Here is a 22,574-nt window from a genome sequence, read left to right as displayed (position 1 = left end):
GTGTTTTCCAGTCTATCTTCTTTGATATTTCAAAATGCCATTTTCTTACTGAGTAAACCAAGGCACAAAACAGTAAGTGGATACACACTTAGTGGCAGAATAAGGCATACAGCCTGGAATTGTTAGTGTTATTTAAACATCTACTAATTATCCTGGTCACAAATCAGTATGGAATGGGAACTTATGCAAATGCGAATATGCATTTGGACTGATTAAAATGGAAAGTAACAGAGTTCCCTGCCCACCCTGGTATCCTGACATTTTCTGTGTCAGAAAAAAGCTCAGAAGAAAATATTAAAAAGTCATGACTTTCTTTAAGGGTCACTGAATGCTTCCTTTTTTTTTTTTTTATGACAAGTTGTTGAGGACATTTGAAAGCAGCTCACAGACCTGTGTGCATCCTGGAGAATAAAATAATTTTAACACAAGTCAACATATTTGGTTTCCAGAGTTTTTCTTTGCTGTATACCCACTCATCCTATCAGCATTAGCTGAGGTTTGAGACAAGTTCTTGGAAGAATCTGTTGCTACAGGTGTGTTCTATTCCTGTGTTTATCAGTAGTAAATGTTTGAATTTGACTGGGGTTACTTTTTGACTGGGGTTATTTTTCAAGCTGGGTCACCTCCCATATTTCAGAAACTATGGTGCCAAGCATCATATTGAGCCAGTCATTAGGGCCCCGAAAGTCGATTAGGGCCGATGCAAACACAGGGGATGGCGTGAGGACATATACGTGTGCAGGTGCGGTGCTGGTGGAGAACGGGCACACCTGTCCCTCCACATCCTCAGAAACGCACCACAGATGGCTTTGAGTGTGGCAGACTCCCACTTTCTAAATGTGTGTCTCAATGAGCTCTTTCACTTTACAATAAAACCTAAAAAATGAAGGGGTTGGAGAGAAAGTAAAGGGAGCAGAGAGGAAGGGAAAGAGGAAAAACCATGGTGGAGATTTGAGGATGAGCCCCTAACTACGAGAGACAGTGTGAGTCAGGTGGGTCCTGAGGGGTGCACAGATGGTGCTCCGTCATCCTCTGTCAATCAGGCGGGGGTTTGAGGGCAAAGAACCGCATGCAAGGCAGCCAAATTCCTCTCCTGCCAGTGCCCTGGGCCCAAGGGTCTTGCCTGTATGACATCTCCCCGGGAGCTGCAGCCGCTGGGGTGGGGGTGGCAGGCTCAGGGTGTCTGCAGCCGAGAAGCCTGGCCATGACTGTACTGTCCTTTGGAAATGTGGAGATGAGAGCCAGCAGTGGGAACTGCCCCCTCCATCTGGCTCTGCATGAGCCAGCAGCCGTTCCCCAGGTGGGGGAGCAGGGGAGGAAAGGTGTATGTGGGCAGAGGTGGGATAAACACAGGGCATGGGAAATACTCCCTCCCCAGCCAGACCCAGACAAGGTCTCAGGCACTGATCACCTGGGCTGCCCTGGACCCGTCAACTCCTACGTAATAAAACACCACTTCTAAACCTCCATGCTCTCATTATAGGAGACTATTTAGCAGCAAAGGGGCATCTTGTCAGGACAATTTTGCTTTTTGAGTAAATTTAGCTCCAAGAAAATACTCATTTTGTTGTCAGAATTTTTAAATACTCCCCTAGATCGGTGAAAACCTGGGGCCAATGAGACATGGTATGATAAGTCTCCAGAGGTGGTACTTTCATCCCCTTTGCTTTGGGAAGGGCTGACTGGCTCCTCTTCCCTCAAGACAATTTCTTGCCTGGGTTGCTTCAGAGGACTGGCCAGGGACAGTAAGCAGCAGTTACAGTGTGTAGGTGTGTGTGTGTGTGTGTGTGTGTGCCTGACTCTGGGGGAGGAGGAGGACGGAGAGGAGGAAGGAGGAGAAGAAGGAGGGAGAGAGACAGGAAGGGGAAGAAGAAGATGGGGAGGGGGAGGAGAGAGGCAGGGAGGGGGAGGAGGGAGAGGGGGATGGGAGAAAGGAGAAAGGAGGAGGAGGGGAAGGGGAGGAGAGAGAAGGGGAGGAGGGAAAGAGGGAAGAAGGGGGAAGGGAGAAGGGAAGGGGAGGAAGGAGAGGATGGAGATGAGGCAGGTGGGAGACAGGGAGGGGGAGGAGGGAGGTGAGAGAGGAGGGAAATGGGGAAGGGAGGAGGGAGATGAGGAAGGAGGAAGATAGGGAGGGGGAGGAGGGAGTGAGGGAGGAGGGAGAGGGCAGCTTTCTGATGACATGGACACTGTCTGTGGTGCTGCTGACCAAGCGTAGGGAGCAGATTTCCTTGTGACCCCACCTTCTTAATGAAAGAAGCAACGCAAAAATAGAACATTCTCTTCTGTTCTCCCTCCCTCTCTGTCTCTCTCTCTCTCCTTCTCTGCTGGCAAAGCAAACCAGTAAGACTACAGCATTGAATTTGGGGAGAAAGATTCTAATTCCAAATATCTATGAATAAACCAGATCCAGTAAACCCGCGGCCCTCCAGTAGACCCCAGGGACGAAATCAGAGGCCCAGCAGCCGGAAGGAAAAGCGCAGGGCCCCGTGGCCGGCCAGGGAGCTGAAGCTGGGGAGCCGCCGCACGAGCACCTCACAAAGCCCACACTCCAGGGACTTTTGTCAGTTTGGGGCTAAGGAACTGAACCTGAAGGGCGGTCCAGAGGGGCCTGTGGGCTGGGGCTTGGGATCCCAGTACCTCCCGCCCGCGGCATAGAGGCGCCCCGCACCCCCCACCCCCGGCCCTTCTCGGGAAGCCCCGGGCAGCGCGAGGAGAGCCAGCCGCGGGCACTTACCGGGTCTCCCCCGGAGGCGAAGGAGATGGACTGCATGTGGTGGTTCGCGATGATCTGCGGGCCCAGAACGAGAGAGACCCCGTCACGACCCGCCCCGCGGCTCCCAGCACCAGCTGTCGGCGCGCAGCACAGGGGCCAGGCCCCGGGATGGGTAAGGTGGGCCCGATGGACACGACCTTGAGGTGGGTCATGGCAGCGGTCCCCTCTGGGGTCCCTTCCCGATGCCCCAGCCGCACGCCAGGACCATGGCACCTGGGTCTGATCACACCAGGGAGGGAGGAGCTCTGGGCACCCGCTCGTCAGACGGGGACCCCAAGACCCCGGCACTATAGCGGGCAGTGCCGTGGCCACCGTCGCAGCTCTGACAAGGAGTGTGTCTCCCCACACAACACACGTCTGCTCCCAAAGACACACGCGGTCTTCAGCAGAGACAGACCCACAGCCAGTGCAGAGGAAGTGTGTTCCCCACGTGAATCCAGGGTGCGTGCTAATCAGAAAGCCCGCCAGAGATGGGGGCCACCCCGGGCGCTCTCGTAATCAATTTTATCAATTCAAAGGCCAGCGAGGACCTTCTGAGTTAATTTTGAACTGGGAAATTTCCATGAGCCTTATCAACTGCAGGCTGCAGCGGGATTCAGCAGACACTGAGTGAATTAGGAGCTGCCCTAAATTTAAAAAGCTACGTAAGGTTTCCGTGCTATTTTTACCATTTTGAAGAGAATGTAATGACAGTGAAGTAAATTCTGGGGCTGGAAACAGTGGTCCTGCCCGCACCCCAAGGCCACCAGGTTCAGCTCTGCGGGGCACCTCAGGCCCTTGGTGCAGGCAGTGGGGAGTTAGGGAGGCGACACCCCACCATCCCAGGGCCTTCCCGCTCAAAGCAAGACTAGGATTGAGCCGTAGGAGAAAACGAGACAGTTTAAACTGCCTGCTTTGGTTGTTGGCATTTGCAAGAAGCACTTGGGATCTAGAAAGACCTGAGCGTGTAGATGGATAGACACAAGGAGGTCGCCCTGGATCCGACTGCCCACTGCCCCACGTGGAGCCTTCCAACATCCTCCCGCCTCCAGTCCCCGGGGCAGGGGGCCACCAGGAGGGCAGCGAGCACCATCAATCCCCGAAGGAGGATCAACTTCTAAAAGGTGTGGATTTGTGCTTGTAAGGCAGCTCTAATACTACGGTTTGGAAATTGAAGCGGGTGTTGTGACTTAGAGGAAAACAACTGGGGGATCCCTGGGTGGCGCAGCAGTTTGGCGCCTGCCTTTGGCCCAGGGCGTGATCCTGGAGACCCGGGATCGAATCCCACGTCAGGCTCCCGGTGCATGGAGCCTGCTTCTCCCTCTGCCTGTATCTCTGCCTCTCTCTCTCTCTCTCTCTGTGACTATCATAAATAAATTTAAAAAAAAATAAAATTAAAAAAAATAAAAATAAAAATAGAGGAAAACAACTGGAAATCATATTTGGTCACCACAATGCGTGACCGTCAGTCTGCGGTGGTTGTGGCCCCTCAGGTAAGATGGGAACTAAATGGGGAGCAGGCAGGGTCAAGTAGGTGCAAGCAGGTGTTTCCATCTGAGGGAGGGGTTCAGGGGGCTCCTCCTCTCTCAGTGGGGCTGCTCCAAATCTGCAACAGCTGGGCGTGCGCTCCACCACAGAAGAGCCACAGGATGTGGCTGGGACATGTGCCCCTGGCGTCCTGGAAGGCGCCCTCCTGCCCCTGAGCCCAGCCCCACACCCATCCTCTGCAACAGTGAGGACCCGACACAGCCGACCAGCCCCCCAATCCCAGGATGGCTGTGCCCCTTCTGCTCTTCCTGAGTCTTTTTTAGAAGAGGAATGAGGGAGAAGGGGGGACTAGGAGATATTCCCACAGAACTGAGGGCCACGGTCTGAGGATCCCTAGAAACATGGGAGCAGCCATACATCATGTGATAAGGGACAGAGGCACATGGTTCGGGGCAAGGGGACCTGCCTCCCTCGGCCGTCCTGCAGCATGAGGGCCTTGGCAGCTCGGGCTCGGCCTAGGAAAGGGGGCGTGAAAAGACAAGAACGAGGAGCCCGTGCCAAACACAGGCACCTGCCCTAACACTGCACGTAGATCGGACACTTCAGGTGTTATCCTCAAGGAAAAGGCAATTTATAGCAGAATTTAAGAAAACCAATTCCGTCTACCACTCCATGGGCGACCCTTCAAAGGGGCCGAAGTTTGCAGGCAAGCAGAGATTTGAGACGAATGTGCTCCTCCCGGGCCCAGCACACCGTCGTGGCGGAGCTCTGGGCGGGGCGGGGCGCCTACGCACCTGCTTGGAGTCGGGCGTCCGCAGGTTCAGGCTGGCGGTGGATATGGTCAGGGAGATGCTCATCCCCGCAAACTGGAGGTTGCTCTTGCCCAAGATGCTGGAGAGCATTTTGCTGGGAGGCTGTGGAATCAAGCAGAAGCCATGTTAGCTTTTGGTTCACATCATCGCCGCCTCTCCTCTCCAGTGCTCCCCTGGTCATCTGCCACACCCCCAAACCTCCACCTCCCTGCCCTCACTAGGCATGTGGCAGAGATGATGCGACGGAGGAGCTGGGAGGCGGGATCCGACACTAACACACACGCTCTGAAACACGAGAGGCAGCTGTGCACACAGCGGGATGAGGACACTCGCAGGAGGTCTGTGTCCAGGTGGCTCCCATGGGGCCACGTCCCATGTCCCCCATAAGCCTGGGAAAGTGCCACAGACCGGAGCCCGCAGCTGCCAGGCTCAGAAACCGGCTTCATCCCACCGGGAGTTAAACTCTTTAGGGCCAGAGCAGAGGGGTCCAGCATCCTCTGGAGTCTGGAGGCCACTTACCCCCACTCACTTGTGGGGTGGGACACAAGGCCTGTGGCTGGAACATCCTCCAGCCAGTGCTCACAGATGGTCATTAGCCCCTGCTGGGCCCAGAGCCAGCTCAGGATGTGCCACCTGGCCCAGATTAACTCAAGGTCCTTTGCACGGCCCCATGGACTGTGCTTTCCTACTGAGCACCTTCCCGCAGGTGCCTTAGGCACCTGCTTCCTAGTCCAGGGTCCAGGCCCCACTCACTGACCATCCTTCCCTTTCAGATTAGAATGTGCCCTGCTTGATATGCTAATTAATGCTAGGTCTTTTTTAATCTCCTGACAAAGCATTTTAATCACCCTCCAAAATTCTAAGTTATAAGGGGGGGACCCAGAAATCTATTTTACTTGGTCTTACTTTCCCTACCTTCACTGACTCTGAAAGAGACAGTCCCCTAGCTCTATCCTCAGACTCCCTCCCTGTTAACATATGTGAGATTCAAGATCCAAAGTTCTCTGCCAGGAACCCAGTAGCCGCAGTAGCCCCGTGGCTCCCCCGATGTCCCCAAGCTATGATGACAAAACCCACCCATAGCTCTGTGAGTAGCAGGGACAAGCATGCAACCTGCCTGCAAACCTCAGTGTCAGGACAGACTTGGAGACCTCAGAGATGCCCCCAGGATGGAGTCTGGGCCTAGATGGTCCTGAGGGTGGGTATTAGTTATGTACCTGCTAGACTTTTTTAACCGGAGAGTTTTCCTGAGCTTTCTCTTAATCCATATTTCTCCCTGCCAGGTGAAAAGGTTGAGTGACCTGGTCTTGAGCTCAGCTCACCACCTATGCACACTGTGGCTTCTATCTCTGTGCCTCAGCTTACACCATCTGTAAAACAGGGATGCCCATGGCATTCTGGAATGGGCTGTACCAGCTAATGAGAGACAATTATTAAGTTTGTAGGAATTTTATGAGCTGGGCTTTAAAAGTGGCTGCTATGAAAAACTACTTAAACATACAGTTAAATAAATTACAATTAAAAAACAATAAATACTCAAAGCTTGTCACTTTCTAGCTGTTTCTGCTACATTAATGCTCATCTGCATTGTTCTGGCCTCTTGTGTCCCCTGCACTTGCCAGGTGGGGACACTGTGCAATGACCTGCCACCGCATGTCTTCAGGGATGTCACGTCACAGCTTGAAATCAGCCAGGAGGGGGACACACGCCACAGATCCGGTGCTTCTTACTCTGACCCCGAGAGCCGCTGGTTAAATCTGCCAGCACAGGGGCACCTGGGTGACTCTGATTGAGTGTCTGCCTTTGGCTCAGGTTGTGTGATCCCAGGGTCCCGGGATCAAGTCCCACATTGGAATCCCTGCATGGAGCCTACTTCTCCCCCTGCCTGTGTCTCTGCCTCTCTCTGTGTGTCTCTCATGAATAAATAAATAAGATCTTTAAAAAATTTTTTTAATCTACCAGCACAGCATCAGGGCATCTGTCACAGCAGCTATTCTACTGAAGTGAATTAATGCCCGTAAAGGCTGAGAAGGGCTCCTGCCCTGTCGATTGTGTCTGTTCCCATCACTGTCTGCAGGTTTAGTTACTGGGGGTGCAACCAGGGAGCTGACTTGGGTCGGCCAGTGACAATTGTCCTGCCTATCACATGGCAGGAGGACCCTACACTCTTATTGTTTTAAAAGCGCAGAGAGTCAGGCAGGGGATTCTGCCTGGGTGGGGGGTGACGAAAGGTGCCACGCGGGGAGGAGACACAGGAACAGTACCTTTCTCTTCCTGAAGGCTCCCTTGGTGCCAGGGACGGCTTCACAGACACGGCTGATGGCTTCCCTGAAGGGGGCAGGAAGAGAGATCCTTTTGTCACATTATTCAGGATTCTATAACCCACAGAGCACATGTGCATGTCCCCAGGGAAAACATCTGCTGTGCGGTTGAGTGTAGACAGTAGGCCCCCCCACAGCAGGGGTCACCTAGTTCCCTTCTAACGAGCAAAACTGTGCAAAACACGAACAGGTCATCTTGAACCTCTGATGGGCAGTGCCCTCCTGGTGGATGCATCCTAACAGTGTGATAGGTATGATAGGTATCGATGACACACTCCTCTGCTGTATATTTGGTGAGGATTCCATTCGATAAAGCAGGACCTTGACATGTGTTGGTGTTCCCTTCAAGGCCATGGTCCTGGCACAGGCCCAGACCTGGCCAAGCATGGCCACGGGTCAGCATCCTTCTTCCAAAGCAGGTCAGAATGTTATCAAAAGAAATTTGGTCTTCTGAGTGTTATTCTTAGCTTCTACAGTTAGTATCATAAAACCAAAAAGGTTCTGAGGGAGGAGAGGCTATCCCACGGTACACAAATGAGCCAGACCATGAGGTCTGTGCAAGGCAGCTCCCTGGAGCACGCATTTGCTGAGCAGCTACTATGTACAGGGTGTGCCCTGAGGAGAGGAGGCAAAGAGAGTCCTAGGTACAAGGGATGTGACGGGAGGCCGGGCTGCAGAGGGTCCTCCTGGGCGGGAGCCCTCGAGAGGTGGGGAGCAAGTGGAATGGACCACATGGAGGCTGCTGTGGTCCAGATAGTGGAGGCAGGGGTGCCTACAGTGGAGGGGGCATGGCTGACGGCAGGTGCTTGAAAGCAAAAGTGGGAAGTGGCCTCAGTGGGAAGTGACAGAGACAGGCCAGAGGTGGCTCCAAAGTCAGGAGCTCAGAAAGGAGCTGGGTGAATGTGAACATCTCCCCTCCCTCGTGGGGAAGGACGAGACAGTAAGAGAACACAGGAAGAAAGAAACAGGGATCGGGACACGCCAGGTGACAAACAAGACAATGGGTCCTCAGAAATATTCTGCAAGCTTTAATACTTCTTGAAATTATTGTTATCATCTGGAAAAATAATTACCACCACACGACAATGCTCTTACGAGAAACCTGTCCTTGTCAAATTAGATAAGAGACTGTTCAGGTAAGCTTCACCTTTGCTGCTGAATTCACAGCAGAGGGTAGAGAAAGACCATTCTAGCAGTTCAGATGCCACAAAGACTGCAGGACTGAATCGCCGTGACTCACAAAAAGTTCATTTAAAAGGAACGCGTGTTTTTGATGTTTATGCTTAGTCACACATTTTATAATAACGTTCTAACTGTGGTTTTATCGAAATGATCACCCAAGGACCTTCTAAAAGTAAATTCCTATTGAAGAAGGTCAAGCTGTCTCTTTATAGAGCTGAATAAACCCCAGCATTTATATTTTATCTGTTTAATTAAAAAAAAAAGTTCAGCACATCTCTGCACTGTGCTTGTTATATCAAGTGACAGACTCGGCCGAGCAAAGCAGCCAAATCTCTGATGGTCCCAGCAGGCCAGAAACATATCATCCGGCAGGAAGTATCCTGTAGGTCTCTCCTTAAATATCCATTATAAGCGTCAGATTTCTTTCCCGATCTACCACCATGGACAATGAGAGAAAGAAATCAGCCTTGGGTGACAGTTTCCCAAGAGGATAACTGTCAAGTGTCTAACCTGTATGACACTTGAGTCTGAGCAGGTGGGCCATGAAGCTTGGGCCACAGGCCTCCCCCCGCTGCCTGCGTGCAGCTTCTGTGAGGGAGGTGGGACCCACCCGTGGACATTTGAATGGGTTGTGGGAGGCAGTGCAAATAATAAACCCATCTGTCAAGCAAGTCCTCCCACAGAGAGTCAGGCAGCAGCCCAGGGCACATTTGGAGACTGTCTTTTGCAAATGTCAGAAATTTCTCAGAGCTCCAGCACCAGGTAAAGTCCAAAGGATCCCCTTGTGAGCTCTAGAATTCCCCAACACAGCTGCAAATCAAGCTGCTCTTGAGAAAAATGTCCTCTCTCCATCACCCGCACGTGCTAACCTGCACGCGTGTGAATTATCTCACACCCAGGCCAATGGTGTCCATTTCCATTTGAAACAGGGATGTGATGTAACACAGTAACTGCCACTCTTCCGTGCCTGGTCACTCTGCGGTCTAACCACAGAGGTCACGATTCTCCTCGTCCCTCATCACTCTCTAGTACAGCACATTTGCATGAGTGCTCCCACCCCAATTTGTTCATTTAGCAATAATAATTTGGCTTTGTGCAATTGCAGTGAATCCTGGTGTGAGTCTCAGGTGGCAGTAACAGGTGCTCCCTTGTCATTAGTAACAGAGAGTGACCTCGACCCACCTGTTCAGCATGATCCCACCTAGGTGAGCCATGCTGTGACCTCTGGCACCTGTGCAGTCACCCAAAAGTAATTGGCACCTCTCTTTGTTGTGGTCCCACCACTTCCCCCCATTCAGCATAAGGTTCTCTTGAACTTCCACCTCTCACATTTCATAACTGCTGCAGAGTGTAGCAGGATTTGAGAACTGGGTCCTTTGAACTCATGGAGCACCACTGTTGTCCCCATTCATCCATCTCATGCTGCCCACTCCCCCTCCCCAAACACACCATTTTACAAACTAAAATCATAAAAAAGATATGTGTTCCAAATGGTGATTTTTGTTATCATGTTATATTCTAGTGGGTGAAGGAGCAACAAATAAACACGTATGATGGCAAAGTCTCATCCGTTGCACAAAGAAACAAAAAGGAAAGATAAACATGGTGAAAGGGAGTAGAACACAGCACCCCACAAAGGCCACCCTGGCAGCAGGTGAAAAAAATAGCTCTGCTCTTCCCTTATTTGCCTAGAAATAGGACATAAATTTGTAGAGACAGCCCCACTGCCCTGTCTACAGGGAAGGATGGAGGTGAATCACCAAGATAGCCCTGGGACCCCTGCAGCACCAAGAACCAGCACAGGAATTGACTCGCTGCAACTAGCTCTGTCTATCCATGGATTTCCACGTGTACTTGCCTCCTCATTTTGCCACCCCTAGAAACCGAAAATTCTTTTCCTAGGCTTTGTCACTTCTGTCTGGATTGCTTATGCTTTGTTAAGATGTGATATAAGCCCAAGTTCTAACCACTTCTTTGAGTTACTCATCACCAAGTTTCCCTGTGTATGTGTATTATGTGTATCAATCACCTGCTTCTCTCCTGTTAGTCTGCCTGTTGTCTGCAGGGCCCTAGTCAGAGAACACAGGAGGGCAGAGCAAAAAGTGTTTTATCCTTCAGAGTGAAAAATACAGCAATCCACACCCAAGGGGGACAGAGTTATCAGTAAGTGGTGTTTCAGTGTCTGGGTAGCTATACAGGAAAAGAAAATCAAACTGGGTTTCTGTCTTGCGCCTTATATACAAATAAATCCTAAACGGATTGCAAACTTAATTTCATCGTAATGAAACCATAAGTTCTTTTTAAAAAGAAAAACAAAATACACTCTTAAGAGAATAAAAATAAAACTTTATGCAGAAGAAAAATGGTAACATTTCAGTCAGAAAGATAATTAATATAACCCAATAAGGAAAATATCAAAAGCCCAATGTACAAATGATAAAGAATTCACAGAAAAAGAAATACAAGCAACTCCTGGACACATGAAAAGATTCTCAGCTTTACTCAAAATAAGATGACAAATTAAAGCTTGTGCTAAGGGGCACCTGGGTGGTTCAGCTGTTGAGGGTCTGCCTTTGACTCAGGTCATGATCCCGGGGTCCTAGGATCAAGTCCCACATCAGGTTCCCTGCAGGGAGCCTGCTTCTCCCTCTTCCTGTGTCTCTGCCCCTCTCTCTGTGTCTCTCAAGAATAAATAAATAAACACTTTTAAAAAAATAAAAACTGTGCTAAAATGCCACCTCACAGCCAAAGGTCAGACAGAGATTGATGAGACATCATAAAAAACCCCTCCATGTGGCAAGAAGCAGAGTGGCACAGCCTCTGTGGGGCAGACTGATGGCATCAAGCAGGATGGGACATGCTCACACCCTTTGGTCCAACAGATCCTCTTCCAGGTGCACACTCTCTAGCCTGCTGGGAGATGGGCCACGGACATGTGTACACCACCACTCACTGCAACCAGGTTTTTAATAGGGTGGGAAACAGCGGTTATCATAAGAGCCAGCTCAATAAGTGATGGCAACTCCTCAAGGTGGACGGCCAACATGGTGCTGGTGCTGGTGCCGCCTGTGCCCTCACTCCATTTCCTCCAAGCTCTTACTCCTACGAGCTGCCCCTGCAGATTCTCCCATACCCGCCATGGCCCCAAATGTGGTGGGCAACCTGCTTACATGCATCTGCCCTCAGCAGACCCCTCTCTCCCTTGCCACACTCCCTTTCCTCAACTCTTGACCCCACACTGCTCTGATGTTCTCTTCACCCTGGTACTCTTTGCCAGTTTCTTGCCTTCTCTGTGACTTGGCCACAGGGCTCCATCCTGCCTACCTCCTCTCTGTCCTCTGTGCTACTTGGATGAGTGGATGAGCTGGGGACAATCCAAGAACCAGCTCACTGCCCCCAACTCCTGTCTCAGTGCACATAGGGGTCCCAGTACTCCCTGGCCCTGGATGAAGCCCCAGACACACTCTGTATCTAATCCACCCACTTTCACACAAGAAAGTGTCCCCAGGCACTTGCAAGTCACTCCATTTTCCTATTTCCAGTAATAAAGATGTGCATCTCAGGTAACAGTAAACACCCTGAACACCACGAAAAAGTAGAGCCGTCCTTCCCTATTTAGAGCTGCCTGGGGTGGAGACTCCAGGAAGCCAAGGACGGCAGGTGCCTTAGGCTGCAGCTTCTGACACCTTGGCCTGTTGGGACATGGAGACGTGGAGACACAGTAGAGAGGAAGTTGGGCTCACACAGCAATCCTATCAGCCCTGGAGCTGGGGCCCCTGCCAGGGCCAAGGGTTGCATCTAACTCCTCCTTTGGACTATCTGGGTGCGTGTGCTGTAAAGGTGTTGGTCCTTCATCTGCCCACACATCTGTCCCCTCTGGCATTCACACCCGTGGGCCAGCTGTAGCCCTCTTGCTGCTGTGGATCCAGTGGGCTCAGAGCCCACATGGGGTGCCCCCTGCCCCCAGGCCTTCAGCCTGGTCATTAGCAGGAAGCTGTCAGCAACACCCACTCCTGGTGTAGAGACCATCAGTGCACTGGACATGCCAAAGGCTGCATCACCTCCATGAAGCCCTTCACTCTGAAGCAAGAAGGAACCACTGGCCCCTCCCCAGTGTGGATAGCAGAGAGATCACAGGGCTCTCACCACAGAAACAGGTTCCATAATCCTGCCCTCATCCTGAGATTCCCCCAAGCTTGGTGCTGGGCAAATAGCAGCAAGATACACCCCATCCCCCTCTTGTCTTCCCAAGCCCTGTTGGGTGGCCATCCCCCATTGAGACTGCTGGAGCTGAGGCCCTGAGGCCTCTGTGGTGTGTTCCCTCCACCCACTCCCATCCTCAGGGTCCTACGTCTCTGCTCCAAATGCTTCACTAGTCTTTATCTCAAGCCCCCACATCTGCTCCAGGGATAGGATTTTGGAGACAATTCCCACACCCAACTGATAGCTCCATCTCATTGTCTTGAAGGCTTCTCAGACATCATGCTTCAAACTAAGTCTTGACTGTCTCCACCGCAGGCTCTCTGACCTTGCTCTTCCCGTGGGGGAAACGGAATCAGGGTCCACAGGGGAGCGTGGCACATGGTGGGCAAGTGAGGTGCGGCCACAGGGAGGAGGCCTGCCAAGAGGCCACAGGTGGGCAGATTTGCAGAACCATGGGTGGAGGGTTCAGACCCAGGGGTGGCTGAGGAGTGACAGACCCAGAGGCCCTTCACACAGGCTGGTGAGATAGTCACAGAGCTGAATGGACATAAGCTGCCGTGTGTGAGACAAGGAGGTGGAGAGACATGGTGGACAGGGAGGCCAGCCAGACGTCTGTGGCAGAAGTAGCCAAACAGACCACTGGGGAGGAGGCCTTCAGGCCTGCCTAGCCATGGAGAGTGACACTCAAGGTGCTCTTGTCATGGGACAACCTCTCTCCCTTCTCAAGGACACATGAAAGCTGGTCAGTATGTCCACCCTGAAGCCAAGAGACACAGGTGGGTGATGTCACAGAGCTAGACACCCGGCCACCCGGCGAGGGCAGAACCAGGAAGCTGCCAGCCTGGGTCAAGGGGCACGTGGAGCAACTGGCTTCCCCTCAGTGCCACCCACACCCAAAGCAATTCCCATTCCTGGGTGCCTGTTGCCCAAAGCATCCAAATATAACTGAACCGTCACGCACACGCAGAGTTACACAGTGATCTTGGGCATCAAAAATACTTCAGACTTAATTTCTAAAAAGTAGTTTCCCTGGAACGAGTTGAAACCACTTAAATCTTCCAACGATAAGTATATCTCAAGCATAAGCGGTGCCATGCATTTGGAGATCTGTGCAGCTCTTGAGAAATCAGTGGGGTGCCAAAGCAACCTCGCTGGTGGCTCACGACTTTGCAGAATCACCCCTGTCATCGTAATCCTAACATCCTCAGCACCTGTGGTCTGCCCCCGGCACACTCACTCAGTAGGTGCAAATAAGTACCGGCTGATGATTACCAGACACAAGCAAACACAACAGATCCTATAAGTTCCCATAAAAATCCCAGAGGAAACCAGGAACGAGGATCCTTACCCAGGCTGACAGGTATCTCACGAAATGAAAGAGGAACCCTTGGGAAGAATAGGAAGGTATGGATCCAAGAGTAAAACCCACCCATGGCAATGTGGAAGCTAATATTCCTTTTGGTAAAAGAACTAAGGTTAAAGTTCACTCGAGGCTACAGGGAGTATCGCAGGCGTCTTCGACAGATGGGGGGCTTGCGTTAGTCTTACGAACGCTTTCCCTGAATCTTCTTTTCCCCCTTAAAATTCTCACCGTTGGGTTAGAAAAAGTCTTCTGCTTCCAACCCAACTGCTTTGCAGTGCTGATGAGCCAAATAAAAGGGAAAGAAGTGCGCCGTGGGTGCTCTTTTAGGCAGGTGCAACCTTATAAAGGGGTCACATCCTCAGGTCGGTGGGATGGGTCTGTGGCTGCTGCCCTGCAGGCCACAGGGCACCACTGCCTTCAGGGCGCCACCAGGTGTGACGGCAGCCCAACCAGAGAGGAATCCACAGACCTGTGCAAACCCGGCCCCCACCGCCAGATTTTAGAGCCACGTATCCGTTTGGAGAGATGTATTTTCTGAGATCGAGTCTCTCTCACAAGCGTATGGAACCCAATTCCACAGAAATCTGCTTCCTGCTGGCAAGGCAGGAGTATGGGAGGTACAAGGAAACCTGACCCCAATGTCTGTGGCCCTTTGGATACACACACCAGTAACCACAGGGCCCCTGCCAGGCCCTGTTCCACACGCCTTCAACATACGGGCCCATTCAACCCCCACACACCTGAAAGGTAGGGCCATTCATGCTGGTGTTACAGTTGTAGAAGTGGAGGCAGGTGAGCCAAGCCATATGCCCTTGATTGGACAACTAGCAAGTGCCTGCCCCTCGGAGCCCAGGGAGTGGGACACCAAGACCACGAATCCACAGCTACAAAGCCCGCCCACGTGGGAGGTGCAGAGAGATGGTGCTTCTTCTGAGCTCCAGTCCGTGGCCCTCCAGTGGCCCTTCCACGTGCTTCCCAGAAGGCCACAGACAACAGGACTCAGAATCACGTGGTCGTTGCAGAATCACGAGACCTTGGACACCCTAGGTGCTGTTATAGTCCACCGGAAACTTGAGGGGTGGGGCCCCGAAACCAAGGGCTGTAGCGTCTAAGTATCTGCCTTGGGGGATAAAGAAACCACGTGAACCTGTGCTCCAGGCAAAAGGAGCGGGCTATGGATACACCCAACGACACCCACGAATCCTAGTGTAATTGTGCACGTGAGAGGGCAGACGTGAGCAGGTGCTGCATGCTCCTGTTTGTGCATGAACGCCAGGAAATGCAGGTGCCCTCAGTGACATAGCCTCGGGGGATGGGGGGTGCTGCTGCAGGGCCCCCAGGGAGCATATGGCCCCCCTTGAAGCTCGGGCTGGGCCCCCATCCCAGTGCCCCGTGCTGCCACCTGCACCAAACACCGGCCTCCTTTCAGTGTCTGATGTTACCATGTCTTTGTAAAACGGTGGCTCCATCGTCACCCAGCAGTGCCTGTCCTGTCCTGCTTGCTAGAGCAATGGAGACTGAGGGCCACCCCCATGAAATCCTCCCCTTGAGCTCTTGCAGGTGGAAGGGTGCAGGCCTGAGGGCAGCTAAAACCAGGTGCAGACATGGGAGCATCTCAGATGCAGCCCTTCAGCAGTCGTCACTCAGACACAGCCTCTGGGACCGTTTCCCACATATGGTGACGAGTTGACACCTTGACCCTCCTGGCTGGGGAGAGAGGTCCCTGCTGGGCTGGCCAATTCTCGGCAGAGGGCCCACACAGAGCACACTTCGATGTACAAACCAGCCGACCCTGAGCCAGACCTCCTCTGTGTGGCCCGTGCACTCAGAACACGACATTCCTGTCTGAATTGTCCTAGGGCCAGGGGACAGGCGACAAGGGACACTCCACAGCTCACGCAGCACCCCTCTGCCGGTCACCCTGCCCCACCCTGCCCATGGAAACTCCATGAGGGCTCTGGCCTCGGCTACCCTCCCATCCTGTCCATCCTGGCCCCTCTCCAGTGGCCCCCTATGACTGCTGTCCCTTCCTGTGTCTGGGACACAGATGGATAATCGACTGTGTTCTCCTGAGCTTCTCCTGGGTCAGCTCTGGTGACCATTAGACCATCACATAAAAACAAAGAACATGAAGCCTAGTGGGTTTTCACCAAGTTTTAGGGAACAACAACAACAAAGTATGATCTTCCCATGATAACTACGTGGGGAACATGCCCTGAAATACCTCCATTCAAAGTCTTAAGGGAAAAAAAAAGTATCTGTCGCTGTCCCCAGGCTGCAGACTCTGGGTTTGCTGGAAAACGGAGGCTCTATCTCCCATGAGCTGGGACTGAGGGGGGTATGATGGGGGTTCGTTTTCCCTTGTCCACTGACAATGAGGGCCGTGTCTGAGGGCCCCACGTCCCAGCCAGGAACGATGGTGTCCCCGGGACAGGCAGAGCGCAGCAGGAAGGTGCTCCTCTCTCTCCACCACATCACTCGTGTCTGCTCCTCTAAACAGACGAGATCAGAGAAGGTAAACCACAGGCTATGCCCCCAAAGTGGGGACAAAAGGGATTCTGACCACACCTCACCTGACTGAGCATGATGAAGGTGACTTGGGGGTGTTTTGCATGGCTCCCGTATTACTTTTCTGTGCACTCAGATGGTGCCCCAGGGGGTACCTGGGGGGCTCAGTCGGTGAAGTGTCTGCCTTCACCTCAAGTCATGATCCTGGGGTCCTGGGATCGAGTCCTGCATCAGGCTCCCTGCTCAGCTGGGGGGAGTCTGCTTGTCCCTCTCCTCCCGCTTGTGCTCTCTGTCACATCTCTGTCTTTCTCTCAAATAAATTAATAAGAATTTTTTAAAGAATAGTGCCCCAGCCTTTAGGCTTTGGTTCTCACAGACCCAAGCTGAAAACTATAAATCCAGAACTCAGGTGACTGTATGCCTTCTGAGCAAGTACATCTGGGGCATCAGACATCAGTGCCTTTGCAGGAAATGCAGCCCAAGTTCAGGATTGGGAGGTGTGGCCAGTGCTGGAAAATCCCATCATACCGGCTCCTCATCAGGGCCTGTATTTTCTTCCCACATCTGAACCTAAGAGGTTCTTGGCCATGGCTCCCACCGTCAGACTCGCGGGAGAAGGCATGAGAGGCCACCAGGCACCCAGTGGGAGTGGAGGGGGCTGGGGCAGGGGGGCAGTGGGCGGGCAGCGGGTCTTGCTCTGCTCTCATCCTGCCCATGCTGGCCCCTCCCCGATGGCCCCGTGTGACTGCTGTCCCTTCCTGTCTCTGGGACACAGATGGATAATCGACTGTGTTCTCCTGAGCTTCTCCTGGGTCAGCTCTGGTGACCATCAGACCATCACATAAAAACAAAGAACATGGGGCCTAGTGGGTTTTCACCGAGTTTTAGGGAACAACAACAACAACAAAAAAGTATGATCTTCCCATGATTAACTATGTGGGGAACATTCCCTGAAATATCTCCATTCAAAGTCTTAAGGGAAAAAAAAGTATCTGTCGCTGTCCCCAGGCTGGGTTTTCCCAGGGACATCAGCCCACATGAGGTGATGCTGGACCCACCTCCCAAAGACACACACTCACTTTGCAAAACAGGGACGTGTAGCTCCACCAGCCCTCAAGGTGGAGGCATTCAGTAGAAATGCCTCGGCGTCCCCACCCCGTCCACCCTGGCCAGGAACAGACATGTCATGTGTTCCTTCGCCAACAGGACCCTGGAGATTCCCTGGCGGAGCTGAGGACACATGCGTGGATTTGGTCCCCACCACCCCCACCACACGAGGTACCACGTCCTGGGCTCTGAGGGCCCACAGATCACCCGAGAGCCCACTGAGCATCTTTGCAGGCACGGCGTTGGGCATGGGCCACAGCTAAGTGACCGTCCATGTGTCCACCCCTGGCATTCACATCAAAGTGACAAGGATGCATCTTCCTTCAGAACTGGGAGACAAGCTTGTGCCAGCTAGAGGCACCCGAACTGATCCCATAACTGATTATACGACTGACCCTGGACCACAGAGGCGGGAGCAGTGCGAGTCCACCTGCACGTGGATTCCCCTAAATAAATGTGGTGCAGTCCCGTCTATGTGTCTTCTCTGCCTTACGATCTCCCCGGTGACATTTTCTTTTCTCCAGCTTACTTTATTCTAGGAATATGGTATATGATATATATATATATAACATGTAAAATATGTGCTAATTGACTGTTTGTGTTTTTGGTAAGGCTTCCCATCAACAGGCTATTCGCAGTTATGTTTCTGAGAAACCAAAAGTTGTGTGTGCATTTTGGACTGTGCAGGGCGGGGCGGTCAGCGCCCCTAACCCCACATGTGTTCAAGGTCAACGATATACAGCAATTACATACATGTGCATATAGACACGTAGACACGGAGCGTGTCAGAGACGGAGAGGAGACGACTGTAAAGTCGCGGCAGCCAATTCTAGCTCAAACGCGACGCACACGCACACTGACCGTAATCTGATTCATTTGCAGACATATGGTCCCTGGAAACATATGGTCTCTAGGAAACTATAGGAAAATAAGTGGAGCCGTGTGTAAGCATGAGCTCCTGAGAGGTCCACTCTGGGATCTGTGTTCACAGTCCTCTCCATCGTCTCATGTGCGGAGACTCCGCGGATGGCAGCTGGGGGCATTGGTTCTCTCCAGCACCAGGGGGTCGGTCCACTGCGCAGGTGCACACTGCACCATGCTCATAGGCACACGTGCTCGTGTCCATGGCCCCAGACCTTCTTGGACACACATAATAGTGATGAGGCTGTCAGCACAGCAAACTCCAGAGGCTCTTTCCCCAAAGGAAGGAAGTCGTGTTTCCTGCGTCTGAGGGAAGAGACCTCCTCACCTCAGCATGAGGAAAGGCTCACTTCCCCTGAGCCACAGGAAGGAACATGTAGGAGGGCAGCCCAGAGCATGACACAGTCACAGATGACGATGAGGGAGAGGGGAAGGGCGGGCCCTGTTCATGAGCACCTCCAGGAGGGCCCAGGAGGGTGCATGCAGGTTATGTTCTGGGGTCAGGGACCTACTGAGTCCTGGGCTGGCCAATGGTTGTGCCGTGCGTGCACATGCCAGCGAGCTGCACACCTGAGATCCGTGCACTCTGCCGGAGGTCCAAGCGTCAACACAAAAACAAGCATAAAATGCAGAAGAGAACCAGCCAGTGGGATTGGAGTCTGATCTGCTGTCACGAGGAGTCACAGAAGCTTCTGGAGCTGCAGGAAAGCACGTGGGAAGTGATTCAGGAGCAGAAACGCCAGAGAATTAGAGGAGGGAGGGCTTGTGGGGCAAATCCTGAGGGGTCTGATGGGAAAGTAAGCCCCTGTGGTGGAGAGTCCTGGGAAGGCCCAGGGCATCAGAGAAGGTCAGGGCCCCAGAAGGCATTTCCAAGCAAGGCATCCAGCATTTAAGGCGATGCGAGCAGATGATGTCCTTGCCACAGGAGAACCGTAGAAGCCGCAATTAAGCCACAACCAGTGCTCACCGGGCATCCACCAAGTGGCCCTGCTCTACCACCATGAGGGTGTCAATCTTCCAACACAGTAGAAGTTGGGGTGACCTCCACTTGGCAGGTGAGAGCCAAAGGCCACGGCTCACGGCTGGGGGAGGCATGGGCCTCTGTGCAGCACGAGCCCTGCGTGCTGTGGACCGCTGCGGAACGCACACCGGGACTCCCGGCTCAAGGGTCACCTGCACACAGTGACCCATGACAACAGCAGGTGAACTCAGGTGCAGGGGGGCTTTGGGTAAAACAGTCAAGCACTATCCAAGTACAAACAATCGCTCTGTTACAACCACAATGAAATAGCACGTCACATCCATTAGGACAACAATCCTAAAACAAGACAAAACACAAAGTGCTAGGTGCCGGCTGGGGTGTGGGGAAACGGACACCCTGCACCCTGTGGGTGGGAATGTGGAGCGGTTCATCCGCTGGGAGATACAGAACAGGACGGGGTGGGGGCCTCCTCCGAAAATTCAACACAGGTGACCATGGGATCCGAGGATTCGTGTCTGGGTACACACACCCAAGAGTGAGCAGTACAGGTATCTGCACATTCACACTCATGCTCACAGCAGCCAAACCATGGAAGGAGCCCAAGTGCCCCCTGAGCATATGCATGGATAAGCAAAACATGGTGCATCCACACAGGGAAACACCACTCACCCTTAGGAAGGAAGGCAATCCTGTCCTTGGCTCCTCTGTGGACGAACCTTGATGCTATTATGCTACATGAAATAAGCCAGCCACAAAAAGACGAATGCACTTGACCCTCACACCACACTGGGGTGAGGACACCAGCCCCCACGCAGCTGAAAATCCCTGTGTGACCACTGACTCCTTGAAGACTTGACTACTAATGGCCCACTGTGGACTGGGAGCCTCACCAGCAACGTAGCAGCAGATGAACACGTGTCATGTATATGTTGTATGTCCTCCTGTCTGCTTCTTACCATAAAGTAAGCTAAAGAAAATAAATGTCCTTAAAATCCTGTAGGACTCAGGACGCCTGGGTGGCTTAGTGGTTGAGGATCTGCCTTCGGCTCAGGGTGTGATCCCGGGTCCAGGGATCGAAGTCCCACACCGGGCTCCCTGCTGGGAGTCTGCTTCTCCCTCTGCCTGTGTCTCTGCCTCTGTGTGTGTGTGTCTTTCATGAATAAATAAAATATTAAAAAAAAAATCCTGCAGGACTGAACAGTATTCCTTGCAAAAAAACATCCACACCAAAGCAAACCCATGCAAATGTTCAAGGCTCCACTGCACCATGTAATCCCACCGACCCGAGGTCCCTGGAGTCACCAAATTTCCAGGCACAGACCGTGGGTGGTGGGCACTGCTGGCTGGGGTAGGGAGCTGGTTTGTAATGGGGACAGGGTTTTACATAACAATGCAAACACACTGAATAGCTTTAAACTATACACTTAAAAATGGTCAAAATGGTAAAATTTTAAAAAGTAGCCACTAAGTATAGAAGCCAGAACAGCCTCATGGGGGGCCAAGCCCGACGCCTCACGCTAGGCACACGAGCCAGGCAGGAAGCCTCCCGACCGCAGGCCCGACCACAGGGCCCAGACGGCCAACCAAGATCCCAACACATTTTCATCTCTTCCTCCATTCTGGGCATAATTAAATCTGCAGCTCTTCCTGTCAAATGCATCGTCATGTTTCGGTGCACTTTTATGCCCGTCATGATAGCATTCCTGCCTGACGTTCTAAATAATTGAGCTAAGGCCCTTTCAAACTTACATGATCATGTGCTTCTATGGGACATCCTTCAGCACATCCTGTGCTCCGCTGCTATGAAAATGCACTGTGGGCGTCTGGCCACATGTCAGAAAGGGCTGCCTCAGATGTAAACAAACCCCAACTAAGAAATAATAACATGTATTTAGGCACATAAATATTGCAGAGGACCAGGCTCTACTCCACCACACACACTAATGTCCTACATGGGCGACAGTCACATTCAGACGAAAACAAGAGTTTCATCCAACGTACAAAATGGTACCCGCTAATAAGTGCACAGAGGATGACCACTGACTTCCTGAGAACCCCAACATCATTATTTGCTTGTGTCCTGGATTTGGGGAGTTGGGTAGAGACCGTGAGGCCAGCCCCACCCCACCCACTGCTAAGCGAGGTCTGCACTGGACTCGGCCTCCACCCCCAGATGTGGTGGCCTGACTTCATCCCCACGACGACCAAGTGAACCCACAGGATGCGGCAACCTGGAGATCCCACATGCACACAGCATAAAATTCAATTCCAACGGGAGCCTGATCACTTACTAGGACCCGCAAGAACAAAAGGAAAGGCACAAAACTTTGCATGAAGTGCACTCGCAAAATGTGAAAGAAAACCTCCCCTTCTCTCTCTCTCTCTCTCTCTTTTGTTTTATTTGTACTTCTGTTTTCTAAAATTTCTCTCGTGGCTTCGCACATGTGATGGTTATAGTGGAACAGGAGGGAGTTTGGGGGCAGGCGGGTTAGTGGTTTTAACCTGGGGACACTGGGCAAAGTCTGAAGACCCTTGGCTGTCACAATGTGGGGAGCACATCTCGTGGGTGGAGTTCAGCGGGGTGCTGCTGGACATCCTAAAATGCACGGAAGAGCCCTCGCAACAGAGCATGACCCAGCCCCGAATGTCAGTGATGTCATTTTTGCTCTCTGGTCCAGGCCCCTGACTCCCAGGCCCAGCTCCCAGGCCAGCAGCACCAGCAAGAACAGCCAGTGGGTGAGCCATTCACACGAGAGGTGTCCCTGGAAGGTAGGCTACAGGGCAGTACCGCCTCCCCTGTCACCATCACTGGGATGTCCTGTGGGTCCCAGGGGTCCACAGGGATGTGGGTGACGGCAGCCTGGCCTCTAGTGATCATAGGCAGCAGAGAGGGTCTGTGGCTACTGCCTGAAATCCAGATCCTGGGAGTTACATG

The 22,574-nt window shown here is 52.5% G+C and overlaps 1 protein-coding gene across 1 annotated transcript in view; it reads right to left on the bottom strand.

Moving 5' to 3' along the window:
* SHC3 (SHC adaptor protein 3) overlaps nucleotides 1–22,574 on the bottom strand; it is a 111,493-nt gene that overhangs the window by 46,857 nt on the left and 42,062 nt on the right. The window contains exons 3-5 of the mRNA XM_041745223.1: nucleotides 7,317–7,380; nucleotides 5,035–5,154; nucleotides 2,735–2,788 (exon numbers count right to left, since the gene is read on the bottom strand). Of these exons, the coding sequence (XP_041601157.1) occupies nucleotides 2,735–2,788; nucleotides 5,035–5,154; nucleotides 7,317–7,380 (238 nt within the window). The remainder of the gene's footprint in view (nucleotides 1–2,734; nucleotides 2,789–5,034; nucleotides 5,155–7,316; nucleotides 7,381–22,574) is intronic.

This window comes from Vulpes lagopus, chromosome 2 (genome assembly GCF_018345385.1).
Source record: "Vulpes lagopus strain Blue_001 chromosome 2, ASM1834538v1, whole genome shotgun sequence".
Classification (NCBI taxonomy): domain Eukaryota; kingdom Metazoa; phylum Chordata; class Mammalia; order Carnivora; family Canidae; genus Vulpes; species Vulpes lagopus.
The sequence above is the reverse complement of the archived record's forward strand: the minus strand, read 5'-3'. Positions and strand labels throughout refer to the sequence as shown.